The 23,248-nt window shown below is 59.4% G+C and overlaps 1 protein-coding gene and 1 long non-coding RNA gene across 5 annotated transcripts; one reads left to right on the forward strand and one right to left on the reverse strand.

Moving 5' to 3' along the window:
• Positions 1-1,420: 1,420 nt before the first annotated feature.
• Positions 1,421-10,723, reverse strand: LOC308630662. Its single transcript, XR_014017992.1, has 4 exons — positions 10,287-10,723; positions 3,388-3,446; positions 2,524-2,731; positions 1,421-1,698 (listed from the first exon to the last, which is right to left on the reverse strand). It is a non-coding gene; the product is annotated as an uncharacterized lncRNA (long non-coding RNA).
• Positions 8,012-18,433, forward strand: IGF2 (insulin like growth factor 2). 4 transcript variants are annotated; one of them, XM_081260972.1, is made up of 4 exons: positions 8,012-8,124; positions 13,268-13,430; positions 14,821-14,978; positions 15,160-18,433. In XM_081260972.1, the coding sequence occupies exons 2-4, from the start codon at positions 13,274-13,276 to the stop codon at positions 15,394-15,396; spliced, it is 552 nt and encodes a 183-aa protein (XP_081117098.1). In that variant the 5' UTR covers positions 8,012-8,124; positions 13,268-13,273; the 3' UTR covers positions 15,397-18,433. The 4 variants fall into 4 exon arrangements, with proteins under 4 accessions (XP_081117098.1, XP_081117097.1, XP_081117095.1 ...); XM_081260971.1 differs by lacking the exon at positions 8,012-8,124 and adding an exon at positions 8,599-8,828 and having other exon boundaries at positions 14,821-15,025; positions 15,160-15,298; XM_081260969.1 differs by lacking the exon at positions 8,012-8,124 and adding an exon at positions 8,652-8,828.
• The last annotated feature ends 4,815 nt before the right edge of the window (positions 18,434-23,248 follow it).

The following is a 23,248-nucleotide window of genomic DNA, read 5'->3' on the forward strand; positions in this document are numbered from 1 at the left end:
GGCACAGAGCCTTTTGCAGGAAAATCGGTTTTCCTACTAATCTCCCAGGCCAAGCAGGAGGGGCAGGGGAGGAAGGCAGTGCCGCTCTTCACAGCAGGAATGCACAGCTGTTTCTCCCAGTGTAGAAGGCAGGGTTTTTCTGCATGAGTTTCCTCTTGCTGAATCCTCCCACCCCACATGTAGTCCCAAAGACCACCAGGACACTGTGTGGAGGGGCCAGGTCCTGAGATTCGGAAGCTGTTTCTCTTTTTTATACCACTTTAAAATTAAGCTTCCCTCTGCTTGCTCCCTACACCTCTGAACCACCACCGAGAACTTGGAGTGAGAAAGACCCTGAAAGGACAATGCCCTCTATCTCCCCAAAAAGGGTTTTAAAAAGGAAAGCTGCTTTTACCCTGGTGGCATGTCCAGCTCCCCGGCCGCCCTCAGCCTCCCCTGTCCAGAGTCAGTGCGGGGCATGTTCGTGTGTGAAGTCTTGCCCCTGTGTGCTGGATCCCAGGAAACTCAACCCACCCAGTGTGGTGTTTATGGGAAGGGGTCCATTTCCCCAGAGAAGCCCAGACCTCCCCCACCATGCCCCCCCACCTTCCCAGAAGTCCCCTTCCCCTCCCCTAGTGGCCCTTCAAATGCAGAGCCTTTGTCCTTCCATTTTTGCCCCCTCATGGGGTGGGGGTCTTCACTTCCATTCAAGTGGTTGTGTGGGAAGTGGAGGGGAGACCTTCACGTTCTGTGTTGTGGCCTCTCAAGGCAGATCCTCTGTGTGCAACCCCCAGCCAGTGCCCAGGCAGAAGCCTACCCACAGCCAGGAACTGGGCTGCCCACCCAGTAGGGGGGTCTCCTGCTTTTCCATCACAGTTGACAGACTTGGCAAAGTTTCCTCTTGCCACCTTCTCCCTCCCTTGTGCTTTGAAAAGGGGGAGATAGACAGCCAAAGGGACAGGAGGGAGAGACAGTAATCAAACCCTCACAAGGTGACCCTCAGCAACCCCCCACCCTACAGCAGCCAGGGCAGAAGAAGGGGCCCCATGCTCTGGCTAGAGAAAGATTTGCAAATATAAATAGTAAAAAGAGCTGGGGTATAGCTCAGAGGTACAGCATAACTGGGTTCACTACCTAGCACTTGGGGGGAAAAGTCATCTCAAAAATATCATTTTGCTTTTCTCTAGGGGCCGAATAATCACCACTGAGCTCGTGAAGGGGGCGGCGGATCCCAGTCCCCAGCCCCAGGATCCCAGTCCCCAGCCCCAGGAACCGGCATCTCCTCCGGCTGTGCCCCCTGCTCAGCCTACCCCTCAGCCTGAGCCCCAGCAGGTCAGGGCAGCCAGAGAGCCCAGTCCAGAGGTGAGCTGCTGTGGCCTCTGGTCCAGGAGATCTCCTCGCTCCCAGAACTGAAGCCAGCCAGCTGCCAGCACCAGCCCCTAAGAGGTAAGTGTGCTGGCATCTTGGGTAGGGCAGAGGCGTCCACTGGTACAGCTCTCCTTACATCAGGGGTCCCCTTGAAGAGCTGCACCCCCAGGCACAGATGTGAATCCCCCCATTTCACAGTCAGTCAAAGTTGGAAGGTCCATTCAAAGTCACACTGCTGGTGTCTGGAAGTCAGGTGGTGGTAGGCTCCAGGTGCCTCTCTGCCTTGGGAGCTCAGGTGTGGGCAAAGCAGGTTCCCCGCAGTCTCTGCAGCACGGAGGTCCTTGGAGACTCCTGAGAGGAGAATGGCAAAAGTGGGCAGGAGTCAGAGGGAGAAGGCAGGCAGCACAGGGGCAGGCAGGGTTCCAAGTGAGCCCAGATTTGAGAAGGGGGGGAAGAAAACCGAAGGGGAAAAAGAAAAAAATCTCCAGCTGGGAGACACTGAGAGAGCCAAGGGAAGCTGGGGGGGGGGGGTGAGGCTGGTGTTCTGCCTCTTGGAGCTTCCAGGCTGTAGGGCCACCAGCAGTGGCTTGACCTCTCTCTACCCACTGGACAAAGTCTGCTTCCAGCCTCCTGGCTGCATGGTGAACAGCAAATGAGACAATGACCAGAGGCATTCTGAGCACCGTGAGGGGCCTTACAAGTGGCAGTGTCATGATTCCATTGTGTTCTGGAGGCCAGCAGGGCTTCCTGTGAGTGAGTGGGGGCTGGGGGACGGGTGGCTAGAAACAGCCTGGGGCCAGAGCCGCCTCTGACTCTGCCGGAGCAAGCTGGGTGGTGGCCACCACTTCATTGTTCAGGTACTGGGGGTGGGGGGGGGGAGGGCCTGGGTCCTGGGCACCATTGGAGGTGGGGGGCACAAGGGTCTGTGTCCTGGTGCCTGACTGGCAAGGGACACAGGCCTCCTTCCAGAGCCTGCAGGGAGGGACCCAGCCAGTGACCCCTTCCAGGCCACTTTGCCCATCTCAGAGAGAAGCCAAGAATGTTCTTTTAAAGGTATCTTTTTAGTTCAGACACTACATGAAAGAGTCACGAAGTGGTGTAGCAGGTCCTTCCCCAGAGCACTGCTCCCTCCCTGGCAGCCCCAGCCCTGGCCACCCCACACAGACCCAGACCTACCCTACTGGGGCTTCAGCTTTTGTCCTGTAGATGAGCTGCTGGGTGGTTGGTCCCAGGAGTTGATGGTTCCGGTGGGCCTGGGTCCCTGGGCCAGGCTGGCGGGGGTGACACCTGGGTCCTTGGGTCCCTGGGCCAGGCTGGCAGGGATGACACCGGCTGCGTCCTCTTAGAGCAGAAGGTCTGCGCCTGTGCCCCCTGTGCCTGCGCCCTGCAGGGACGAGGGAGGGCGCTCAGGGGACCCTTGAGATCCGAGCTGGGTTTGTAAAAAGCTGGGCTTGGTCCCAGGGCGAAGGGGAGCAGGCACCTCAGAGCTTGAGCCGGGAAGAAACTGGGGAGTGAGAAAGGCCCACAGCAGGCCGGCAGGAGCTCGGGGCCTGGCAGCACCGAGCCAGTGGAGCCGCAGGCAGAGGACACCAGCCGGGCTCAGGCTTGGTGGGCTGAGTCGAATCTGTGAGCCCAGGAGACCAGCCCTGCTTTGGTGCCTGAGTAGTCGCAGGTGGGGGTGCCTCTGGGGGCTGAAGTTACTGCTGGCCACACTCTTCTGGCACCAGGATATTCAGGCTGCTGGTAGGACCCTTCCTACCTTGGGGAGCCGGAAGTAGGGGCAAGGAGAGGGCTGTAGGGGAGAACCCAGTCGCTGTCCTAGCTGGGGGCAGGGCTGACGATCTTTTTGAGCTTCAGGGTGACCCGGCCTCCCGCCTGTCCCTTCAACCACACTTTTGACTAAATAAGGCTAGGCGGAGGCTCTCGGAGCAGTCCCGTGGGGGAGGGAGAACATGTGTGCCCCCCTCTGGCCTGGCATGGCCCCAGGGCCCTGGTGACTCTGCAGTGGGCATCCCAAGGTGACCTCAGCTTCCTTCCTACCTCTGAAGAGTCCGAGCTGCGCGTTTGAGTGCGGTGGGTGGCTCCTCCGACAGGCACTTCTGCCAGGGCAGAAAGCAGAGGGTGGATCTCCAAATGCACCACTGATGTGACTGTCCCCCAAGCATCCCCCCAAGGAGGAAAGCCCACCTCTGAAATGGAGGTTCACCCCAGAGCCCTGCCTATTCCCAACTTGGGAAGCAGGCCTGAGGAATGGTGGAAAGCCCCTAGCGGAGCCAAAGGGAGCCCTGGGTTGGTCCTTAATAGAGACCCTCAGCAAGGATTTGAAATCCAGTCCGGTCTTGCAGGGATTGGGGAGTGCAAAGAGACTTTTTAAAAAATGCTTCCCATCCCCAAATTTACAAGTCTGTCTAGAGTGGGGAACTCTCCCGCATGCAGCACCGGGCATGCTCGGCTGGAGGCTGCCTCCTGTCTATAGGCACACCCGTGACAGGCCAGAAGGCCTGGGACGGGAGACAGCAGGAGGCTGGTGGGAAGGGGAAGGGGGGCAGTGGTGGGTGGGGGGAGACAGGCCAGATGTTCCTGGAATGGGACACAGGGGTGATTGATGTGGACTGGAATCTGAAAGGAGAACATTCCCCACGTGCCTCGTGCTCTGCGTGGAAATGGGCTGCCTTTCTTGGGGGTGGGGGCCTCCCTGTCTTGCCAAGTTTATGTGAAGATGCCTAGGCCCTGCCTGGGTCCCCACACCAGTCCGGTGTCATTAACCCCTGCCTCCCCCGAGTGTCAGGCTTTGGGATGCCCCCCTCTCTATCCCGGGGTCTTTCAGCAGGGTGACAGTAGGGAGAAGAAATACCTGCTGTTCTGGCACCCAGGATTCCTACATCCTACTGCCCCAGCAGTGCACCCACTCTGGCACCCCCACCAACAGGCCCTGCTAGGGTCTCTGCCCCTCACTTCCAACATGGCCCAGTGCTGAGGGGGTGGCCTTGTTCCCAGCAGCACCATGTACCTGCGTGTGGGTTCAATATTTGTCTGTAAGGAGCTGGACTCTTCCCAGCCGGGGTGAGAGGCTTGTGAAAATTCTCTTTGAGAAAACGAAAGGAGAGCTCTAGCTCTCCCAGCCACCGTACAGTTCTGCGCCCCCCTGCTCTTCCCCCCATTTTCTCCTTTGCTTCCCCGTTCTCCTCTCTCCTTGCCCAAACAAAGCTGGTTTCGCCCTTGTTTGGGGGCTGGCGAAGGCCGAACGGCGCGCGCGGAGCGCCGGGGCAGGAGGGGGGTGAACGCCTGGGGTGCTCCGAGCCCCCAAGCCGAGCCAGGGACGAGCCTGCCCCCGCGGCGGCCGGGCCGCGGCTTCGCCTAGGCTCGCAGCACGGAAGCGCGTGGGGCGCAGTGGTGGCGGGGAGCCTGCAGGCCTCCTCCGCGGCGGCCGAGCCGGGAGCCGGGAGCCCTGGGAGCACGCGGGGAGCCGCGCCCCGGCCGCTCGTCCGCAGCCCTCGAGGTTCTCCGTTTCACACAGTCTCGGGCTCAGATCAGGCGCCACGGAAGCCCTCTCCGTGACGAGAAGCGAAAAGAACGAAAAGCTCATTCCCTCGGCCGTGCGTTCCAGGGCGCCCAGGGCTACCTGCACGCGCCACCCGCGCCCGGGTTTCCGAGCCGCCGCGGTGCGGCCGGCGCTCGCGTCCCCCCGGGAGGGCGCCACTGCTCCGCGCGCGCGTCCCTGGGCGCGGTGGGTCGGGCCGCGCTCCTTCCCGCGCCGCAGCTTGGCTTCTCAGATGCAGCCTCAGATCTCCAAGGTCCCAATGCTCGGAACAATTTCCCTGCTTTCCCCGAACTCCACCATTACTTTTTCTGGGATCCTCCAAATTTAAACATTGCTCCCCGGGGCCTGTAGATTCAGCGTTTTCACAGCTCACAATAATTTTTTGAACTTTAATTTCCAAACATTAAAAAAAAAAAGACCCTGCTGGCTTCCTCAGAGGTACACTACCTGGTTGAAGCCCCAAAATTTGTTTTCTCTGAGGTTCTTAACAATTTTACATACACCCGCCCCAAGATCCTAGAGCAACCCGGATCCCCCAAATTTTAACTGGAACCCCTTGGTCCTGTGGTAATGCTGACAAAATCTCCTGGCCCTCCAGGATGTGGACAGCATTCTCCCAAAACAAGTAGAATGTTTCCGTGTCCCTAAATTTTGAAATATTAATTTTAGGGTTTCCTAAATTGACTGTTCTGACTTCCCTGTATTTCAGCCCTATTCCTGATTCACTACCGTCTGGAACACTATCCACCAAATTCTACAATCTTTTGTCCCCAACCTTTTCCCCTAAATTTTACACGTGGAATCTCAGGTCTACTCAACCCTCTGAGCAATTTTCCTAAACCCCTCAAAGATTGAACATTGTTTCCTATGCCTTCTCCCAAGTTTAGGCATCATGCCCAAAGCCCCTTCTGAATAATCTAATTCTGATTTCCTGATCTCCATAAAATTAAATAACGCTTTCACCAATAATCCCTCGAACTCCATAAAATTAAAAAACGCTTTCACCAATAATCCCCCAGACTCATTGAGCAGCGTCCTCCCACACACCACCACCACCACCACCATGGGCCACAAGGATTTGGGACCTTCATTTCCAAGGCTATACAAGCTTCCTGGCCACTAATCAGATTCTTTGCAATGTAGCCACTGTGACCCAGGCACCAAAAAACAGGCTGAATGATTACCTAAGATGTGATCAAGTGTGAAAGAGGGTCTTCTACCCTCTCCCAAATCCCAAATACGTGGAGGCCCACGTATTGTGGTCACAATGTGTATAAAATCAACCTTGAGCAGAGCCTATTTCTTGTTCTTCCAGGCATTCTTGAATGTTCCCGTTTCCCCAAACATTTTGAGCTTTCTCTCTGCATCCACAACATTTTAAATATTAAAAAAACTCCCTGGGTCCTCCTTGTTTACTGACAGGAATCGGGTTTTCTAAAACTCCAATACCAATCCCAAATCCCAGGGTGACAATGGACCATTTTCCTCTTGTTTGCACATTCTGAGCTCCCTCAAATATTAGGTGATGCCCCCCAGCCCCCAAACACACTCAGTATTATCCTTGAGTTACAGGAAGGTATAGATCTCCCGGCTGAAAAGTATCCATATTTAAGCAATATTTTCAGCAAACGCACTGCACACTGCCTACAGATCACAAGTTTTGGACATCAATTCTCCAGGCTCTATAATTTAGAATTTCTTAATCCGTGTTCCTCAAATCAGATATTGACCCCCAAGTCGTCCAAGGATCCTGAGCAACTTCCATGAATTATTGGATTGAAAAATTATTTTCCAAAGATCTCCAAATTGAAGTACTTAAAACAAATTGAGTTTTTTTTACCTTCACAGAACAACTGAGATTTTATTAAATTTTAATGAACTTTATGCCCCATGCCCTGAGTCCCCCTAAGTTTAAGCAATGTTCCATGGGCCCCCAAAGCACACCAGAAAATATCCCTGGTCCCACAAATCCTAGAATTTAGGTCTGTGTTGTATAAGTTTTCTAACTACTAACTTGGTTACCTGAAATTTAGATATCAGGTAACCAAATTATCAGAATCTAGATAGTTTCCAATGGGTAATTTCCATGGATCCCCACATTTGGACTATTTTACTGGGGCTCCCCAAATGCAAACATGGTCCAGGAAAACATAGCCTTCCCCCACCTTGTTCAACAAAAATAAACTAAGTAAAGTCTATTTTGCAAATTAAAATATAAAATGACATTGATTCTCTGCATTTCTCAAATATACTGCTTACAACCCGGGTTCCCCAGAATTTAGAAAATGTTTCCCAAGTGGTCAAAGAACTTTGAGGATTTTCCACAAAGCCACAGTAATTAGGAAGGTTATAGTGCTGTGAGTATCCAGGCCACTGACCTGCATTCTTGAAACGTGGACATTAATCCCAGCTTTTTCCTCTGACCCATTAAGAATTTGCCCAGATCCCCAAAATGCATCTGTTTTTCATCCCTAAAATCTTAGGCAATGTGCCTCTTAGATTCCCCCAAATTTCATGTAGAGAAAGTTATTCGATTCAACCAAAAAAACCTCGCCCCCTTCTATTGATCTGGGATTTCGTGGGTCCTCTAGTTGCTAAAATGCTGAGTTCCCCCATTTCAGACTCGGATCACTACGACCCCCATTGCATGGAGGAATTTCCTTCACTCCCCAAACTTGGACGCTTTTTTTTTTTTTTTTGAGTCTCAAATTTAGCCATTAATCATGGTTCCCCCCACTAATGAGTCTCCTCTGGGTTCCTCTGCTTCAGGACACTCATTCTCTGGGCTGCAAATAAGACAGAGCTCTGATTTCCGATCCCCGAAATTTGGGCATTGTTCCCGGCCCCGCCAGTCGCCCTAGGCTTCCTCAATCCTTCAAGCAGTGGGCACTGGTTTCTGGCCTCTTCTCGGCTCCTACGGAATCCCCAGAGCAACTTCGGGGTTTGGAAATTTCTCTGTGTGTGCCGCAAACACACTTAGGACGGCCGTGCGACCTCCAGGACGTGGGCAGTGCTTCTCCCGCGTCCAGGAAAACGACTGGGCATTGCCCCCAGTTTCCCCCAAATTTGGGCATTGTCCCCGGGTCTTCCAACGGACTGGGCGTTGCCCCCGGACATTGGGGACTGCCCCCGGGGTCTTGCTCACCTTCAGCAGAGTCCACTGCTCGCCACAGAACGCTCGCCCGCCTGCTGCCTCGGCTCCTCGTGCACCCGCAGACACAGCCTCCAGCTTCGCGGTGAGCTCCCCTCTGTGCTGGTCCCGCCGCTCTGCGGCCCCAGCCATTCTCCTACCCGCACCCGCTGCCCCTCCTGGTGCTTGTCTACGGCGGCAGCCCCAGGCTGATGAGAGGCGCGGGAACCCGCTGCGTGCTTCCCGCTCAGCGGCCGCAATCCCTCGGGCTGAGCGCCCCGAAACTGGCGCCACTTTTGTTGAAAGATCTCAACTGTTGGAAAGCGTCGTGGATCCCCCGAACCGGTGTGGGCAGGGCGCTGGGTCGGTGGGATGCGGAGGAGAGGCGCTCCCCATCCGGGCGGCGCGGCGCCTCCAGGCCGCGGGGCCAAGGACTTGGGGAGGCGCGCGCGGAGCGCGGGCGCAGTGATTGATGGCGGAGCAAGGGGGCTAGCTGGCGCGCGGGTTTCCGCCGCCCGCGGCCCCTTCCTCTCGGCGAGGCGCGGGCAGCGCGGGCTGCGGGGGGCGGGCGGAGTGCAGGGGCTTGTGAATGGTTTTGACTTGGCAAAAATCACAATGCCTTCTTGCATCGTCCAAACTCTCCAGGAGATGGTTTCCCCAGACCCCCAAATTATCGTGGTGGCCCCTGGGGCCGAACCCGAGTCTACGCAAGTCCAACGCACTGAGGACGGGGGAACCATTATCCGGATATTTTGGGTGGGTCCCAAAGGCGAGCTGCTTAGACGCACCCCGGTGAGCTCGGTCATGCAGGTAGGATTTGAGCTACTTTTCCCGCCCTGCTTTTTTCTCTCCTGACGGGCGCAGCCTCCGCAGACAAGTTCCACGCCTGGCCCAGATTTGGCCGGGCCCAACTGGCCTGCACCGTGTCCCGCACCTTGCAGCCGCCTTGGCTGCTCGGGGCTCCCGCGCGGCACCGCGGCACCGGGGGGCGCTCCGGATCCGGCTGCGACTCGAGGTGCTTCAGAGCCCGCTCTGCCTGCTTGGGCAGGTGGCGACTGTGCGCCCCACCCGAGCCTGGGGTTTCTCCCCTCTCCTGGCATCTCCCAGCTGGGACCCCAAACCCAGAGCTGGGCCACCTGCGCCGGGACTCTGACGGGACGCCCCGCCACGTAGAACCCTGACAAGGCACCGGGACCCCCACTACCTAGGGTCGGGGATGCGCGTCCCGCGCCCGCTCCGCACGAATGCAGGGTGCCCTAGCACCCCGGAAACCAGGGATGAGGCCCCAAATTCTGTCGAACGGGGATTCGATATTTCGTTCAATTTTTGCGGCTCCCAGCCCCCCACCCCGGCTTCGCGTCCTCGCACCCCACGACCCCCCCAACCGTCGCCCCCCGGGGCCGGGGCCCCCAGCCCGCGTTCCCTCCGGTGGCTCGAGTTGCGGGGGCGGTCCCGGGGCGGGGCAAGGGCCCTGCGGGCGCCCATTGGCGCGGGCGCTTGGCCAGCGGGGCCCGAGCGGGCGCCGAGCCGCGGGGTGGCGCGGCTATAAGAGCCGGCGTTGGCGCCCGCAGTTCGCCTGCTCTCCGGCGGAGCTGCGTGAGGCCAGGCCGGCCCCCGGCCCCCCCCTTCCGGCCGCCCCCGCCTCCTGGCCCACGCCCGCCCGCGCTCGGCCCGCCAGCGCCTCCATCCGGGCTGGCGGCCCCGCGTCGACGCCGTCCGTCGCCTCGCTGCTAACTCCCGTACCGGGCGCCGTCGGCGGGGCCGCGCTCCGTCGGGCCTGCGGATTCCCCGCCGCCTCCTCCTCCATCTACCTCAACACCCCGTCCCCGCTTCGCCGGAGGAGGCGGTCCCCCCCGCAGGCAGTCCGGCTTGCAGGCCGCCGGCGTTGTCATCCCCCGCGCTCCCCCCCAGCCCTCCCCCGGCGCGCAGCCCGGCCGCTCCCCCTTCCGCGCTGCGTCCCGAGCGGCCCCCGGCGCCGCCACCGCCTGCCCCCCCCCCAGAGGCCCGGGCTTGCGACGGCCGAGGGCTCCGTCGGCCCATACCGAGCTGGGCGCCCGCGGCCTGGGTGACGCCTCCTCTCCGCCCCATTCAGCACCGTCCCCGGCCCTCGACGTTGCGCTCTTCCCTTGGCTTCTCCGCCCCGCTCTCTCTCCGCGCCTGGCGCGGCCCCGCTCTCCCACCGCCACCTTTCCCGGGCTCCCTCCCGCCCCCCCCCATCCTTGCCTCCAACTCCCTCCCCCCTCAAGCCCGCCCTCTGCCTTCGCCTACCAAAGTGGATTAATTATACGCTTTCTGTTTCTCTCCGTGCTGTTCTCTCCCGCTGCGAGCCTGCCCGCCTCTCGCTGTCCTCTCTCCCTCTCGCCCTCTCTCTGGCCCCCCCCCTTTCACGTTCACTCTGTCTCTCTGACTATCTCTGCCCCCCTCTATCCTTGGTACAACAGCTGACCTCATTTCCCGATACCCTTTCCCCCCCGAAAGTACAACATCTGGCCCGCCCCAGCCCGAAGACAGCCCGTCCTCCCTAAAGAAGCAGAAGAGTCCCCCCCCCAAAAAAAAGCCATCCCCCCGTTCTGCCCCGTCGCACATTCGGCCCCAGCGACTCGGCCAGAGCGGCGCTGGCAGAGGAGTGTCCGGCAGGAGGGCCTTCGCCCGCTGTTCGGCTTGCGCTAAAGCAGCAGGGAGGTGGGCGGCAGCTTCGCGGCTTCCAGGTAAGCGCGGGCCGCGGCCGGGAGGGCAGGCGCGGGACGCCTGGCCCTTCCTCCCGCGGGGTTCGGCGGGGAATGGCCCGCCAGGGACCGAGGTGGGGCGGGGGTCCCGTTCGCTCTCCGTCGCGCTGCTGAGTGGGGGAGGGGGAAGGGGCGTCGGGCTGCGCCGGGGAGGTGTGAGCCGTCTGCTCAGGCGACTTCCTGGTTGGTCTGTGGGTCCAGGGGGTTGCTGAAAATGTGCTATTTGTGCCGTGCGGGACCCTGTTGCTTCAGGGTGCTGGGTAATGAGGAGGGGGGCAACGTCCCAGAAGCCCACCCTGGAGTGTTGACTTGGTGCCAGCAAGACTGAGAGGAAAACTGGGTGGGTGGGGCCAGGAGGGGCGCCGAGTTGGCAAAACAGTCATGCCAGGCGCCACATTTGCAAAAGATTCTCCCGACACCCCCTATCTCTGCCCCCAACATTTCCAGTGGAGAATCTGGGGAGAGGGGCCGGTTTGAATCTCAGAAGGACAGGGGTGTACTGCTCAGAGAGGGGTAACTTGTCCTACCCTTGGGCAGCATGGAAGTTTCCATACAAGGAGGTGGAAAGGAGCCCCCCGCCCCCATTGCCCTGTGCAGAAATGGTCTGGGGGTGCAGACTGAGCCCCCCTCGTGGTACTCTGAGGAGGGATGGACCAGGGCTGGCGTTGGGGGGGGGGTGCAGGAGAGATGGGACTGGCTGGAAGGAGGGAGGGGGCGGGTGCAAAGGGGGCGGGGGGAGTGGTCAACAGGGAGGGGGTGGGATAGGGTGGAGCCGGGGCTGGGCGGAGCCGACTTAGACATAAAAGCCGAGGCACTGACCAGCTTGCAAACTGGACATTAGCTTCTCCTGAGAGACTTCCAGCCTCCTCCTCTTCCTCCTCCAGCTTCGGCGAGCCCTGTCCAGAAGCAGGTAACAGGCCTGTGGAAGAGGCCCTGCTGCCATCCTGCTCGGCCTGCTTGGCGGCCCAGGGTACTGCCCAGCCTCAGGCCTGGGCCCTGCAGCGGGCCTGCTGCTCTCACATACTCTCCTCTCCCCAGCCTCTGCCCTGCGCTCCCACCTGTTTCCCTGCCTCCTCACCTGCTCCTTTCTCTTCCTTCCTTCCCCTCTGCTTCTCTCCTCCAACAACTTTTGGGCTTCCCCCCCCCCCCCCCGCGCCCCTCACCTGTCTAGCACCTCCACATACCTCTTGGCCAGTCCCTGGCTTTCTGCTGATACCCTGGGCTGGACCTGGATCTAGAGTGGTCGGGTGTGCGGAGGGGTGTGCGGAGGATGGAGCTGCCCCTGGACTCACTGCAGCCAAGTGGCCAGCCACTGTTTGCTGCTAGAATTTAGAAGGGGCGGTAGAGGGAGGCTGGCTGGGGTCCTGTGGAGGAGGTGGGCAAGGTGACTTTTAGATCCTCCTGCAGAACTGGCTAGTGCTCCTCAGGGAGCTTAAAGAGATGGTTTCTTATTTCCCGCTCCGTCCTGCATATGATTTATTGCATCAAGAAACCCCTGGACCTGCGGAGGGAAGGCTGGGGCTGCCGGCCTGGAGGGCTCCACCTTCCGCAGGGGCAAGGGCAGCTGGCGTGTTTTCCCAGCCTCCCACCAGTAACCCTTGCCCTCAAAGCCTTGGGCTTGGAGGGGGTGTGTCCTGCAATGAGCCGCCCCTTCCAGGTTGGGCCTGGAGGGTCCTGGTGTCTGGCCTCCCAAGTGGCCTGACCCGCTCCCTCCAGCTCCCTCCATGGAGTTTGTATTCCAGTCGGGAGATGCTCTGATGGTTCTGGAGGGACTCGGGTCCCTGGCACTGGGTGGTGTGAGTAGAGACCTGGAAAGGGGATTTTGGGCTTTCTCGTGAGTTTGGGGGCACCCGTGGCGGGCTGCATTTGGGCTGTGTGATCTGAGAGCAGTGCTCTGAGTGTGGGCGGCATGGTGGCTCTAACCATTGGGTCCTTGACCTGAGCTTTGCTAGTGCAGCCTGGAAGGGAGAGGGCAGGAGGGGCTAGCCCAGCAGGACATGCCTGCGGCTAGGGAGGGATGGTCCGCCTGGATCCCCCTGTCCTGCTGGGGGGTGGGGAAGACAGGGACCAGTCAGTCCTCTCGGAGGCACATGCTCCACAGTGGGGTGGAGCCATCTGCCATCTTGGCAGGCCTGGGAAGGGAGCCGTGGTGACGTGACCTTGGGTTGGCCCCACCCCCACGATGTCCCAGGAGGGAGGCCAGTGTCCAGCACAGCCCCTGTGGCTGTGGGTGTGGCTCAGCTCCTGCAATTCTGACCACGGTCTGGTGGTCCCCACACAAAATTGCTGCCATTTCCTGCAACTCAAAGCCGTGGAGCGCTTGCGTGGCTCCCAGAATCTCTCCCTTTTCCAGGCGGCCTAACCCTTCAAGCATGTGTGTTGTTTTTGAAATTAAAATAATGGCATCAAGAAAGATGGGCTTTTGGATTTCAATGACTTTCAGCTTAAGGGGGGGGGGCACCTCTGGCGGGGCAGGGCCTGGACCCTGGGTGTGGCTGGCGCTCACTGTGGTTTCTCCCGCAGATACCAATGGGGATCCCAATGGGGAAGTCGATGCTGGTGCTTCTCACCTTCTTGGCCTTCGCCTCGTGCTGCATTGCTGCTTACCGCCCCAGTGAGACCCTGTGTGGCGGGGAGCTGGTGGATACCCTCCAGTTTGTCTGTGGGGACCGCGGCTTTTACTTCAGTAAGTAGCTCGAAGGCGTGGGGCGGGTGAGGGGTGTCCACAGCAGGCACTTAATCAGACCATGGGATACAGCCCCCCCCCCTGGCCTGAGGTGGAGGGGCCCCGCCCTGACTCTGGCCCCCTCTAGCAGGTACTGAGCCACTGTGGGAGGTGGCTGGGGGTCCAGGCTCAGGCGGGGAATGGGGGCGCTTGCCTTTTTCCCTGCACCATTTTATCGGGGCCCATGTGCTGGTGGATGATCAGATGTCAAATCTGACAGATTTCAAATCAATAGGAATTAAGCAAACGTGGCTGGGGGCAGGGCTGTTTGTACTCAGCTTGGGAGTAGGGAAAACACGGGGCTCTAGGGCCGCACTGTGGGGTGCCCACCTGCCTTGACGACTGCTCACTCATGCTTCTCTCTCTTCATTTTCCAGCCTGGGGAACTGGGGGACACTTGGGTGGGGCTGGAGGGGAGGGGCCTCAGGAATGTGACTCCTCTTGCCAGCATGGACTGCCTGTCTACCCCTGGCACTGGCCAGGTGGTCTCTTCCTCTGCAGCCTCTACTTACCTACTTGTGAAACGGGCTCACAGAATGTACCTGCATTTCAAAGCTTCTCTCTGAAAGGCGCTGCTGCTGCTGGATACCCTTGAAGCCCCTGTTGCCTGGCCCCTCTCTTGCGCTCCCTCTCACCTGCCTCCTTCGGGGGCAGGATGTGGCACTGCGGGGGGCCTTGGTCCTTGCTCTGGGAGTTGCTTCCCTGCACTGGGCTTTCCTAAGCAGAGAGCTGGGCCGAGCCCCTCGTGGGTCCCCGAGATGGGGCTCGCTGTCCCTACCCCCACAGATGACACCTGCCCTTTGGCGCTCCAAGGTGAAGTCCCCAGCGACCCCGTACTCCCAGCGAGCCTCGGACCTGAGTGCCGTGGGGGAGAGGGGGAAGACGGGAGACGAGAAGAGAGCGGTTATGCGGCTCCTCACTCCTCCCCTCCCGTCTTGTTCTCTCCTGCCCGATCCTCCTGGTCTCAGCGCTTGGGGGACTCCAGGCTCTGAGGCCAAGCCTGGCCAGAGCCCGGAGACCTGGGGCCACACTCATGTGCACCCTATGGGGCCGTGCCCCTCGCTGGGCTCACACCCCACCCATTTTCAAACCACCTGCACGTGGGCTGTGCCTGATTCAGACAGGAGGCAGGAGGCACCAGAGGCCAGGGGCTGGTCCCGCAGCAGCCTCTTTTCTCTCTCCTTTCTGGGCTCTTCTTCCTGCCCGACTCTGGCTTTTCTCCCCCCTCCCTGCAGGGTGATGGAATGTCCGGGCCTAGCCTGAGGACAGGGGTGGCTGCCTCTTTCTGGAGCCTTCTCTGTGGGGGGGGGGGGGTTCTGATGGGTGTTAACCTCCACTCTTTGTCCTGTGGGTCTTCCAGGCAGGCCCGCAAGCCGTGTGAACCGCCGCAGCCGTGGCATCGTCGAGGAGTGCTGCTTTCGCAGCTGTGACCTGGCCCTCCTGGAGACCTACTGTGCCACCCCCGCCAAGTCCGAGAGGGACGTGTCTACCTCTACGACCGTGCTTCCGGTGAGCCTGGCACCTCTGCTTACCCAGAGACAGGGACAGGACGTTAGGTATTTGTTTTAGCAGCTGGGACTTTTTAGCCAAGGGACAGGGGTGCAAGGGACAGGGGTGGGGCAGGGGCATGGATAGGTCAGGGGGAGCCGAGTTTGGAGCTGACACCCACCACCAGCCCCTTCCTTCCCAGGACAACTTCCCCAGATACCCCGTGGGCAAGTTTTTCCAATATGACACCTGGAGACAGTCCGCCCAACGCCTGCGCAGAGGCCTGCCTGCCCTCCTGCGTGCCCGCCGGGGTCGCATGCTAGCCAAGGAGCTGGAAGCGTTCAGAGAGGCCAAGCGTCACCGTCCCCTGATCGCCATGTCCTTCAAAGATCCGGCCCACGGGGGTGCCTCTTCGGAGATGTCCAGCAATCAGAAGTGAGCCAGATTGTTATAATTCTGCAGTGTGTACCATCAGCTCTGTGACCTCCTCTTGACCAGGGACATTTCCATCACGTCCCACCATTCAGATCTCTCTGTTCCATTTCTGCCCTAGGGTTTCTCCCACCCAGCCCCCATGCCCCGCCTCCCCACATCAGGCAACTCCTCAGCCCCCCTCCACCGGGCTGAGGGAATGACACCACCTTCAAAAAACAAAACCAATGGGCTTTAAACATCTTCCACAGAGACCCTTCCCCCAAATTATACATCCACAACTAAAAGTTGAAAATTTAACCCTAAATTGTTATCTCACACACACTATATAGCCCCACTTAAAATTCAATTGACTTGTTCAGAAGCATAAGAAACACTAATTACCTTTTTTTTTAAAAAACTACTAAAAAAAATCAATTGGCTGAAAAAATACTAAAAAATTAATTGGCTTAGAAACAATTGGCAAAATAAAGGAATTTGGCACGCCCCCCCCCCTTCCTTCTCTTCCCCTTTGGACCTTGAGTCAAATTGGCTTGGACTTGGGTCCCTAAACTATCCAGAGAAAGGAAGGGGCCCTGCTGCACCATCTCCCACAGCAACTCCCAGGCTCATCCTTCACTCAACTTACTTACCATCATGGGTCACCAGGGAACTGGGCGAGGGACCCAGTGAGACCACAGCCCGGGAAGGGAACATGAAAACCTAAACCTCACAAATAAATTTTAATTGGCACAACCCCCTCCCCCAAAATCTCACATCTCATCCCCTGCCTCAGAAGGCACACAGCAGCCCCCAGCCACACCCACTGAACACTACCCTCAGCACATTGCATACACACACCCTTACACACACCCTCACTCACACTCACACACACACTCACACACACACTCAATCACACACACGCACCCTCACACCCCCACAAAACTAGATGAAGCAGTGAGAATTGCTCAACAGCGCCCCTTGCACAGATCAGGCCTAGGTCCATCCCAAATTCTCTGAACTGTTTTCATGGTCCGAGCTCCCTTCCTGCCCACGGCTTTCCGGGCCAGTGTTGTGGGGCATTACATCTGCTTGGGGCGCACTGTAGGGTGGGAGATGGTGCGGCCCAGGCCCAGGCAAACGGTTCCATCTTTCCCCATGAGGGAGGTGCCTGTCCCCATGGCCCCGCTGCAGCGTGAGCCATCATGGTCCCCAGACCCCACCAACGTCCATGCCCTGTCCTTGTGTGTCAGCCTGGCCGGAGTGAGGGACAAATCTGGCCAGATGGAGATGTGGAAGTCAGCAGTCAGGTTCCCAGAGTAGCCAGGCCTGGGCGTGCATCTGGAGAGACCTGGGGGGACCCCCGGCATGCCCAGGAGACTGGCCCTGATGTGGGGAGTGTGGGAAGTCTGGCGGTTGGAGGGGTGGGTGGGGGGCAGTGGGGGCTGGGTGGGGGGAGCTCTGGGGTAAGAAGTGGTCCCGGGGGGTTTTGGCTGGATGTCAGGAGGAAAAGCAGTTGAACTTGCAGAATTACCAAGAGAAATTAGATCCCAAATTCCATGTCAATTGATCTTTTCCCCCCTTTGTTTCTTGGGGCATATTTTCCTTTTTTTTTTGGTCCCTCCTTAGCTTTTCATGCGCTCATCAATTAAATTACTCCCTTTCCCCATAACAGGGGGGCAGTGACAAAGTATGGAGCCCTACCACCGGCACCACACCTCCTGCTCCCCGCCATTTATCACCCTTGATTTGATTTTTTTTTAATCTGTCCCTTTTGCTTGGGTTGAGTTGGGAGTGGAGCCTTCATGGGGTTCCGGCCACTGTGCCCCATGGAGAAGCCAGAGGGGAAATGAGAAGGCCGCTTCCCGGCCTGGCACCCGGGGACTGTGGCTGGTCCCCGGAGGTCCTGAGGGGCGGAGGAGGGCTGGGGCAGTGTCTCCTCAGGTGTCAGGAGGGTGCTCGGAGGCCACAGGGATGGGGCCCCCGGCCGGCCTGTGGCTGGCTGGGGGGGAAGGGGCTGCAGATGTGTAAGCAGAAGGGCTCCACCAGGCGGGAGCAGGTGGCCGCCCTCCGCACACTTGGGGAACACTCCCCTCCCTCTGTGACACCATGCCCGCTCCTCAGCACCCCACCTTGTCCACAGGAGGTCCAGAGCTCTGTGGAATCTCCTTTGGTCAGGGTGGGGTGAGGCCAGGGAGCAGGGGAGGTCAGGAGGCTCTGAGCCCGCAGAGCAGGAGAGCTGGCCATCAATGGGGTCGCTTGGGCCCTGAGGCCCGCGGGTCTGGCAGTGCTGTGGCAGCCACCCACAGCGCCTAGGACTGTGGCAGGGACCTCGGGCGGCTAGAGGCCTACCTCACCCCCACTCCTGCCTCCAGTGCAGTCCCCCTGCACAGCAGTCCGACTAGCAATCTAGGGGCCTGAGGCTTCTGGGCCCTAGCGACAGGACTGGCATGACCCTGGGGGCGGTCCATGCCAGCCCGACCTCAGCACAGAGGGTCCCTCAGCAAGTGCCTGGAGAATGGGCCATTTGGAACATTGGACAGAAACCAAAGCGCAAAGTTGTTTTGATTGAAGAGTCGGATTGGCCTGAGATCCAAAACACTGCGAGGCACCCTAAATTCCCTGCCCATTCAGTGGGACACCCACCCACAAACAGTGTTATGTTTTGCCTCGCTGGGCTGGGTGCTCCTGGGGTACTTGCACTCTGCCCTCTGTGTCCCCAAATGTATGGCTCTCCCTGGGTCGCTGGCCATCCTGACCCGGGCACCCATCTGGCCTCCCATGCCCTAGTGTGGTCCTCCATCTTGTCTCTTCCCCCACATCCCCCCCCCCAACTGTCTTCAGCAGGACCCCCTCTTGGGTCCCTCCCTTTGCCATCACCTGAAGACCCCCCACGCGACGAACACCTGTGTCACCTTGCCGCCTGTGTTGGTCCATCATGCAGCGGCCCTGTGTTTGCCTCAACTTGACCCCTTTAACATGCTAATATTTCTGGCAAAATCCAGTGCTTGGGTTTTGTCTCTAACTTGTTATCGCTCGCAATCCCAATAAAGCATTTAAAACTATTTTCTGAGTTCTTCCCCTTTTTACTGGGGAGGGGAGGGAAGGGAAGGGCGGGGATGATTGGGGAGGAACAGGGCAGGGGGTTTGGAGGGGAGGGAAGGCCTCAGAGGTGTGGACCTCTTGGTCCCCCCCAATCACATAAGGACAGGGTGGGACTCCCCCTGAAGCTGGGGGCTGGGACAGTGTCAGGCACCCACTGCTCAAAGCAGAGGTACTGTGAAGTGGGAGAGGGCTGTGGGCTTTTCCAAGGGAAGAGTCAAGGGTCATCATGCGAACCCCAGGGTTGGGGACGGGGCTCATCACCTGGAAGGCTTCCCTGCCTATTCCTCTCCTGGACCCCACCCCCCAGACAGAAGGGGGCAGTCCCCAAGCTCAGGAGGAGGTTGTAGCTGGCACCAGATGCTTGTAGGCTGGATGGCCTCTACCCCCCATGGTGGGAGAGGGGCTGGGCAGCCTTGAGAGGGGGCTCCACAGTGAGAAGGGGCCTCCCGATTCTCAGTGTCTAGTTGGTGTGGCCTCCCACCCTGGCCCTGGGGACTCCACTTGTCTGCTTTTCTTACTGACGGGGTGCTGAGCTGGCACCCGGCTGCGAGGGTTTGCAATGGCAGGCACACTGCCCAGGAACTCCTCTCAGACCCCCTTGGGGTGAGCAGTGGTCAGAGGGGGCTGCCTCGAGGGGTCAGGGTCAGCCTTGAGGGTGAGGAGGACTGGGGGTTGGATCTAGAAGGCAGCAGGCCCCTCTTGAGGCAGCCCCAACCAGGCAGAGGAGAAGCTGGCGTGGGACCCTGCTCCGTGGGCCGAGGTAGTATTAGCCCAGCTCCCATAGTTGCCTCTGAGACCCTTCTGGGTGGTGGGGTGGAGGCCCAGCCCTGAGCTGCCCTGAAGCCCCTTGCAGATCTTCCCCACTAGCCCCACACCAGAATCTCCTGAGGCCCACTGTAGTCCTGACCAGACCATCGTCCTCAGCCCCTGAGCTACCTAGGCCTGAGTGGAATGGGGGTCAGGGTCTCTGGGCTCCAACCCCTGGCCATTTTCCCCAGGCCCGCTTCTCCTGGACCTGCGGCCCTGGGCCAACTCAATACTGGCATTTGCTGCACCCCATGCCCTCTCTAGCTGCCCCTGCCCCATCCCAGAGCTCCCCTAGCAGCTTCCTCACTCCCTCCCCCACCCCTGTTGGCCCTGACTTCCTCAAGACCCCATGACATCCCCTGGCCTCCCCCAAATCCTCGTGATAACCCACCCCTTTGCCCAATTCCCTGGCTCAGTCCCGTCTCTCAGCAGGTCCTCTAGGCTCACCCTGCCCTCACCTACTGGGCTTGGCCCAGCCCCTCCAAAGGTGTCTAGGACTGCCTAGGGCCCTCTCTGTCTCTTCTCTGCAAATTCTTGGTTTTATCCAGAATCTGCACCCACCCATCCCCCACCTGCCTATCTGTCCATTCACTCACCCACCCACTCACCCATCACCATATCCACCTATCCACCCACCCATGCACCCACCATCCATTCATTCACCCCCCTATCCACCAAACCATCCACACCGCCAGTCACCTATCTACTGTCTTCCCTCCCTCCTTCTGTCTGTCCATCCACCCTTCCATCCAACCAGCCATCCAGGCATCTAGCTAGCTAACCATGGTCCACCCATCCACACAAACAGATGGGCACCCCTCTATGCAGGAGGCTCCAGGCTGGGAGATGAGCAGGTGCTATAGAGGGGCCGGGAGGCTCTTTTGAGCTGGGCAGGCCCTGAGGAGAAGCTGAGCCTGGAGAAGAGACCTGAAGTGGTGAGGAGGTGTGTGCAGTGTGGGAGGGTGTGACGTGGGTGGGTCTGGACTGTCAGAGCAGCACTGGGGCAGGGTGGGGCTGCAGCAGAGGAGGGGTCCAGTGTAGGTGGTGAGGTCCAGTTGGAACAGGGGCCAGGGGCCAATGCCATTAACCTAGCAAACACAGACCATTCCCACAGTGAGATGTCTGGTAGCCCTCAGGAAGACACACACACCTCCTGACTCTGAGTCCCATGAAGGTGGCCTTATTTAGAGAAAGGGTCTTTGCAGAAGGATCTTGTGATTAGGTCTTCTTGGATTTAGAGAGGGCCTGACTCAAATGGCAGGCATCCTTGGGCCAGAAGAGGAAAAGTTCACACAGGAGCATGGCCACCTGAAGCCAGAGGCAAAGGCTGGGGTAATTCTGCCCCAGCCAAGGGATGCCTGGGGTCCCACAAGCTCAGAGAGGCAGGAAAGACCTAGAGCCTTCCAAGGGAGGAAGTCCCTGCTGACACCTTGGCCTCAGACTTCTGGTTTCCAGACTGTGAGAGGATGCATTTATGTAGCCGTAATCCCCCAGCTTGTGGTCATTTGGGAAAATAATTATACTAGGCGAGATCCACCTACTCTGTCCTAGCCCTGTCCCAGGCACCAAGGATTCAACCATGAGCTCCTGAGCAGCTTCTGTGCCCAGCATGTCCACAGACCCAGTGTCCCCAAGCCTATACCCCACCTGCTCTGGGGTCCTCTGCCCTCCTCCTCACTCCACACTGAGCTGGTCAACAAGGCTCCACCAGCCAGTCTGGCTGTGCTCCACCTGGGACCAGAGTCATATGTCCAGAGCCTGCCACTCTCCCCTTGGAACTCTCCATAGCTCCCGTGGGCCCCTGGGTGAAGTCGGGAGCCTGGCCAGGCCCTCTGCTCACAGGAGCCCGCCCGCCTCATTCCTCAGCTACATCCCATTCTCCCCTCCACCTCTTGCCCCTCACGCCCTCGCATCCCCACTCCCCTGGGTCACAGGCTGCACTCTCTCCAGGCCCTCTGGACGGTCCTCACCCTGCTAATTCCACGCACCCTCTGCTGCTCTGGAAGTTCTTCTCCCTGCCAGGCATCTGGCATTTACCCTCTGCCCCTGTCCCCCAGAGATGCTGGTACCCATGGGTAGAGGAAACCTGCTGTCAGGTGGTCCCTGTAATGTTGGAGCTCTCCCTGCAGCCCCCAAAGTAGAGCTGGTCAGAGAGGATGCCTCCAGGAACCCCGTGGTACCAGCCACTGAGGCCTGCTCACTCCGGGTCCTCATGCTGCCGCTCTCCCGACACCTCCTCTATGAATGTTCTCCTGGCCTCAGGCACCAGGCCTCATCCTCAAGCCACCTGTGTGTGTCCACCTGTCTGACTGACCCCAGCTCTCAGGGTCCCCACTCTTTCCAGCTGCCCAGGCCTGCCAACCAGGCTGGTACTTCTGCACAGGTGCACCCAGGCTGGGGGGCATCTGGGCCTGGCATGTGGGCCACAGTCCAGCAGCTCCCTTGATCCCGGCCTCTACCTGCTCCATAGGGCCCTGGCCCTGCCCAGCCCCCTCCTGGCCCAGAGGCCACAGCCTCAGGCCTCATTAGTGCAGCCTCCAGCCTCTCTCCCCTCCCAGCCCAGCCAGCCCAGGCCTCCACCGGCTAGAAACCAAAGAGAAAATGCCTGTTTATGCCAGTTATGCCGAAAGCAAAACAGTTGTGGTTTGTGACCCAAATTTTTTGCCTTTTTTTCAGAACATAACAAAGCCCAAGACAACTCCCTCCCCGCCCCCGCCCTCCCCCAGGCAGACAGAAGCGATCTGTTTACACTGGCTGCAGCACATTCCCGGCCAGCCCTCTCCTCAGTGCAGTGCCCTCGCACTGGGCGCTGGGCACCCGGTGGAAGCGTTGCTGGGCCTGGCTGAAGTGGAGGAGGAGGGGCTGGCAGGGGGAGGCCTGCTTGTTCTGGAGACCCAGAAGCAAATTGGGGTACACATCCATCGAGAAGCTAGAGCAGGAACTCAACCCACCCTGGACAGGGAAGGACAGCCGGACCTCCACGGTCCCCCGTTGTCCTCCACCAAAGGACCCCCTTCACAGGTCTGCTTGGCCCCAGCAGCTACCTCCACTTTACAAGGACAGGTGCCTAGAGCCTGGGGTGATGGGACACCTCCCCACTGAATGGCCTCTCTCCTCTGCCCCCTCACCTCTTTCTCCCCTCCTGGTCACCCTAAGCTGAAATACCCACTCAGTCCAGCATGGAGCCCAGAGTGGGCACCTCCTCTCCAGGGGGCTGGCAGCTCCAGAAGATCTTGGGTCTGTGTTGCAGCTTGGCACTGGGGAAGCCAGTGCCAGGAGCTGGGTGCGGTGGGGGACTTGGACCCTGTTGGAGTCCAGTGGTGGGGGCAGGCAGGACCCCAAGGTGCCCTGGACAGTGAGAGGGGCTGGGCAGCCTCCCCATCTGCAGACCCCCTGTGCGGCCAGCCCTCCAGGGAGGTTGGAACATGGAGAATACCTTTGCCTTCCTGCTGCACTGGTGCAGGGCCTTGCCCCTCCCAGCCCCCTGTGCCTTCTCTTCCCGGCCTCTCCCTGTGTCCTCCCCTCCATCACTCCCCCCTGCTGCCTCGGAGGCTGAGAACCCAGGACCTCAGAAGAAGGGTCTCCTGGGCCAAGGGGCCCTAGGCGTCATGGGGACGAGAAGTGGGTGGGCCTGGGTCCGAAGGGTGTGCAGGGGTTCGTGAGACACAGGGCAGAAGAGCATCTCAGCAGAGGGAAGTACCTGGAGGCCCAGGGCCCCAGTGCAGAGCCAAGAGGCAGAGCTTGACCCCTCGAGGACTCTGAGCCACGGGCAAGGGTTTTCAGGGACCGAGTGAACCGCTCAGAAGCAAGTTCTAGGAAGGTGTTTGGGTGCGGGGCACAACAGAGCTAAGAAGACTGGGGGTGTTGGTGGGTGGAGGAGGGGTGCGAGGTGGAAGCAGGGGCGTACTCCTGGGGGGAGGTGCTCCTGTGGCCAGCATCACTGCAGGCCTGCAGTGGGGGGGTCTCTC

The sequence above is a fragment of the Spermophilus citellus genome (genome assembly GCF_964194105.1).
Source record: "Spermophilus citellus genome assembly, chromosome: 2".
In the NCBI taxonomy this organism is placed as follows: domain Eukaryota; kingdom Metazoa; phylum Chordata; class Mammalia; order Rodentia; family Sciuridae; genus Spermophilus; species Spermophilus citellus.

What these genes read in the sequence shown, in the direction of transcription:
- IGF2 (XM_081260969.1), top strand. Translation starts at nt 8,667, where the DNA reads ATGGTTTCCCCAGACCCCCAAATTATCGTGGTGGCCCCTGGGGCCGAA. An exon ending in GGACCGCGGCTTTTACTTCA is followed by an intron (nt 13,431 to 14,820) that starts GTAAGTAGCTCG and finishes TTTGTCCTGTGG; the next exon opens with GTCTTCCAGGCAGGCCCGCA. An exon ending in CCTCTACGACCGTGCTTCCG is followed by an intron (nt 14,979 to 15,159) that starts GTGAGCCTGGCA and finishes CTTCCTTCCCAG; the next exon opens with GACAACTTCCCCAGATACCC.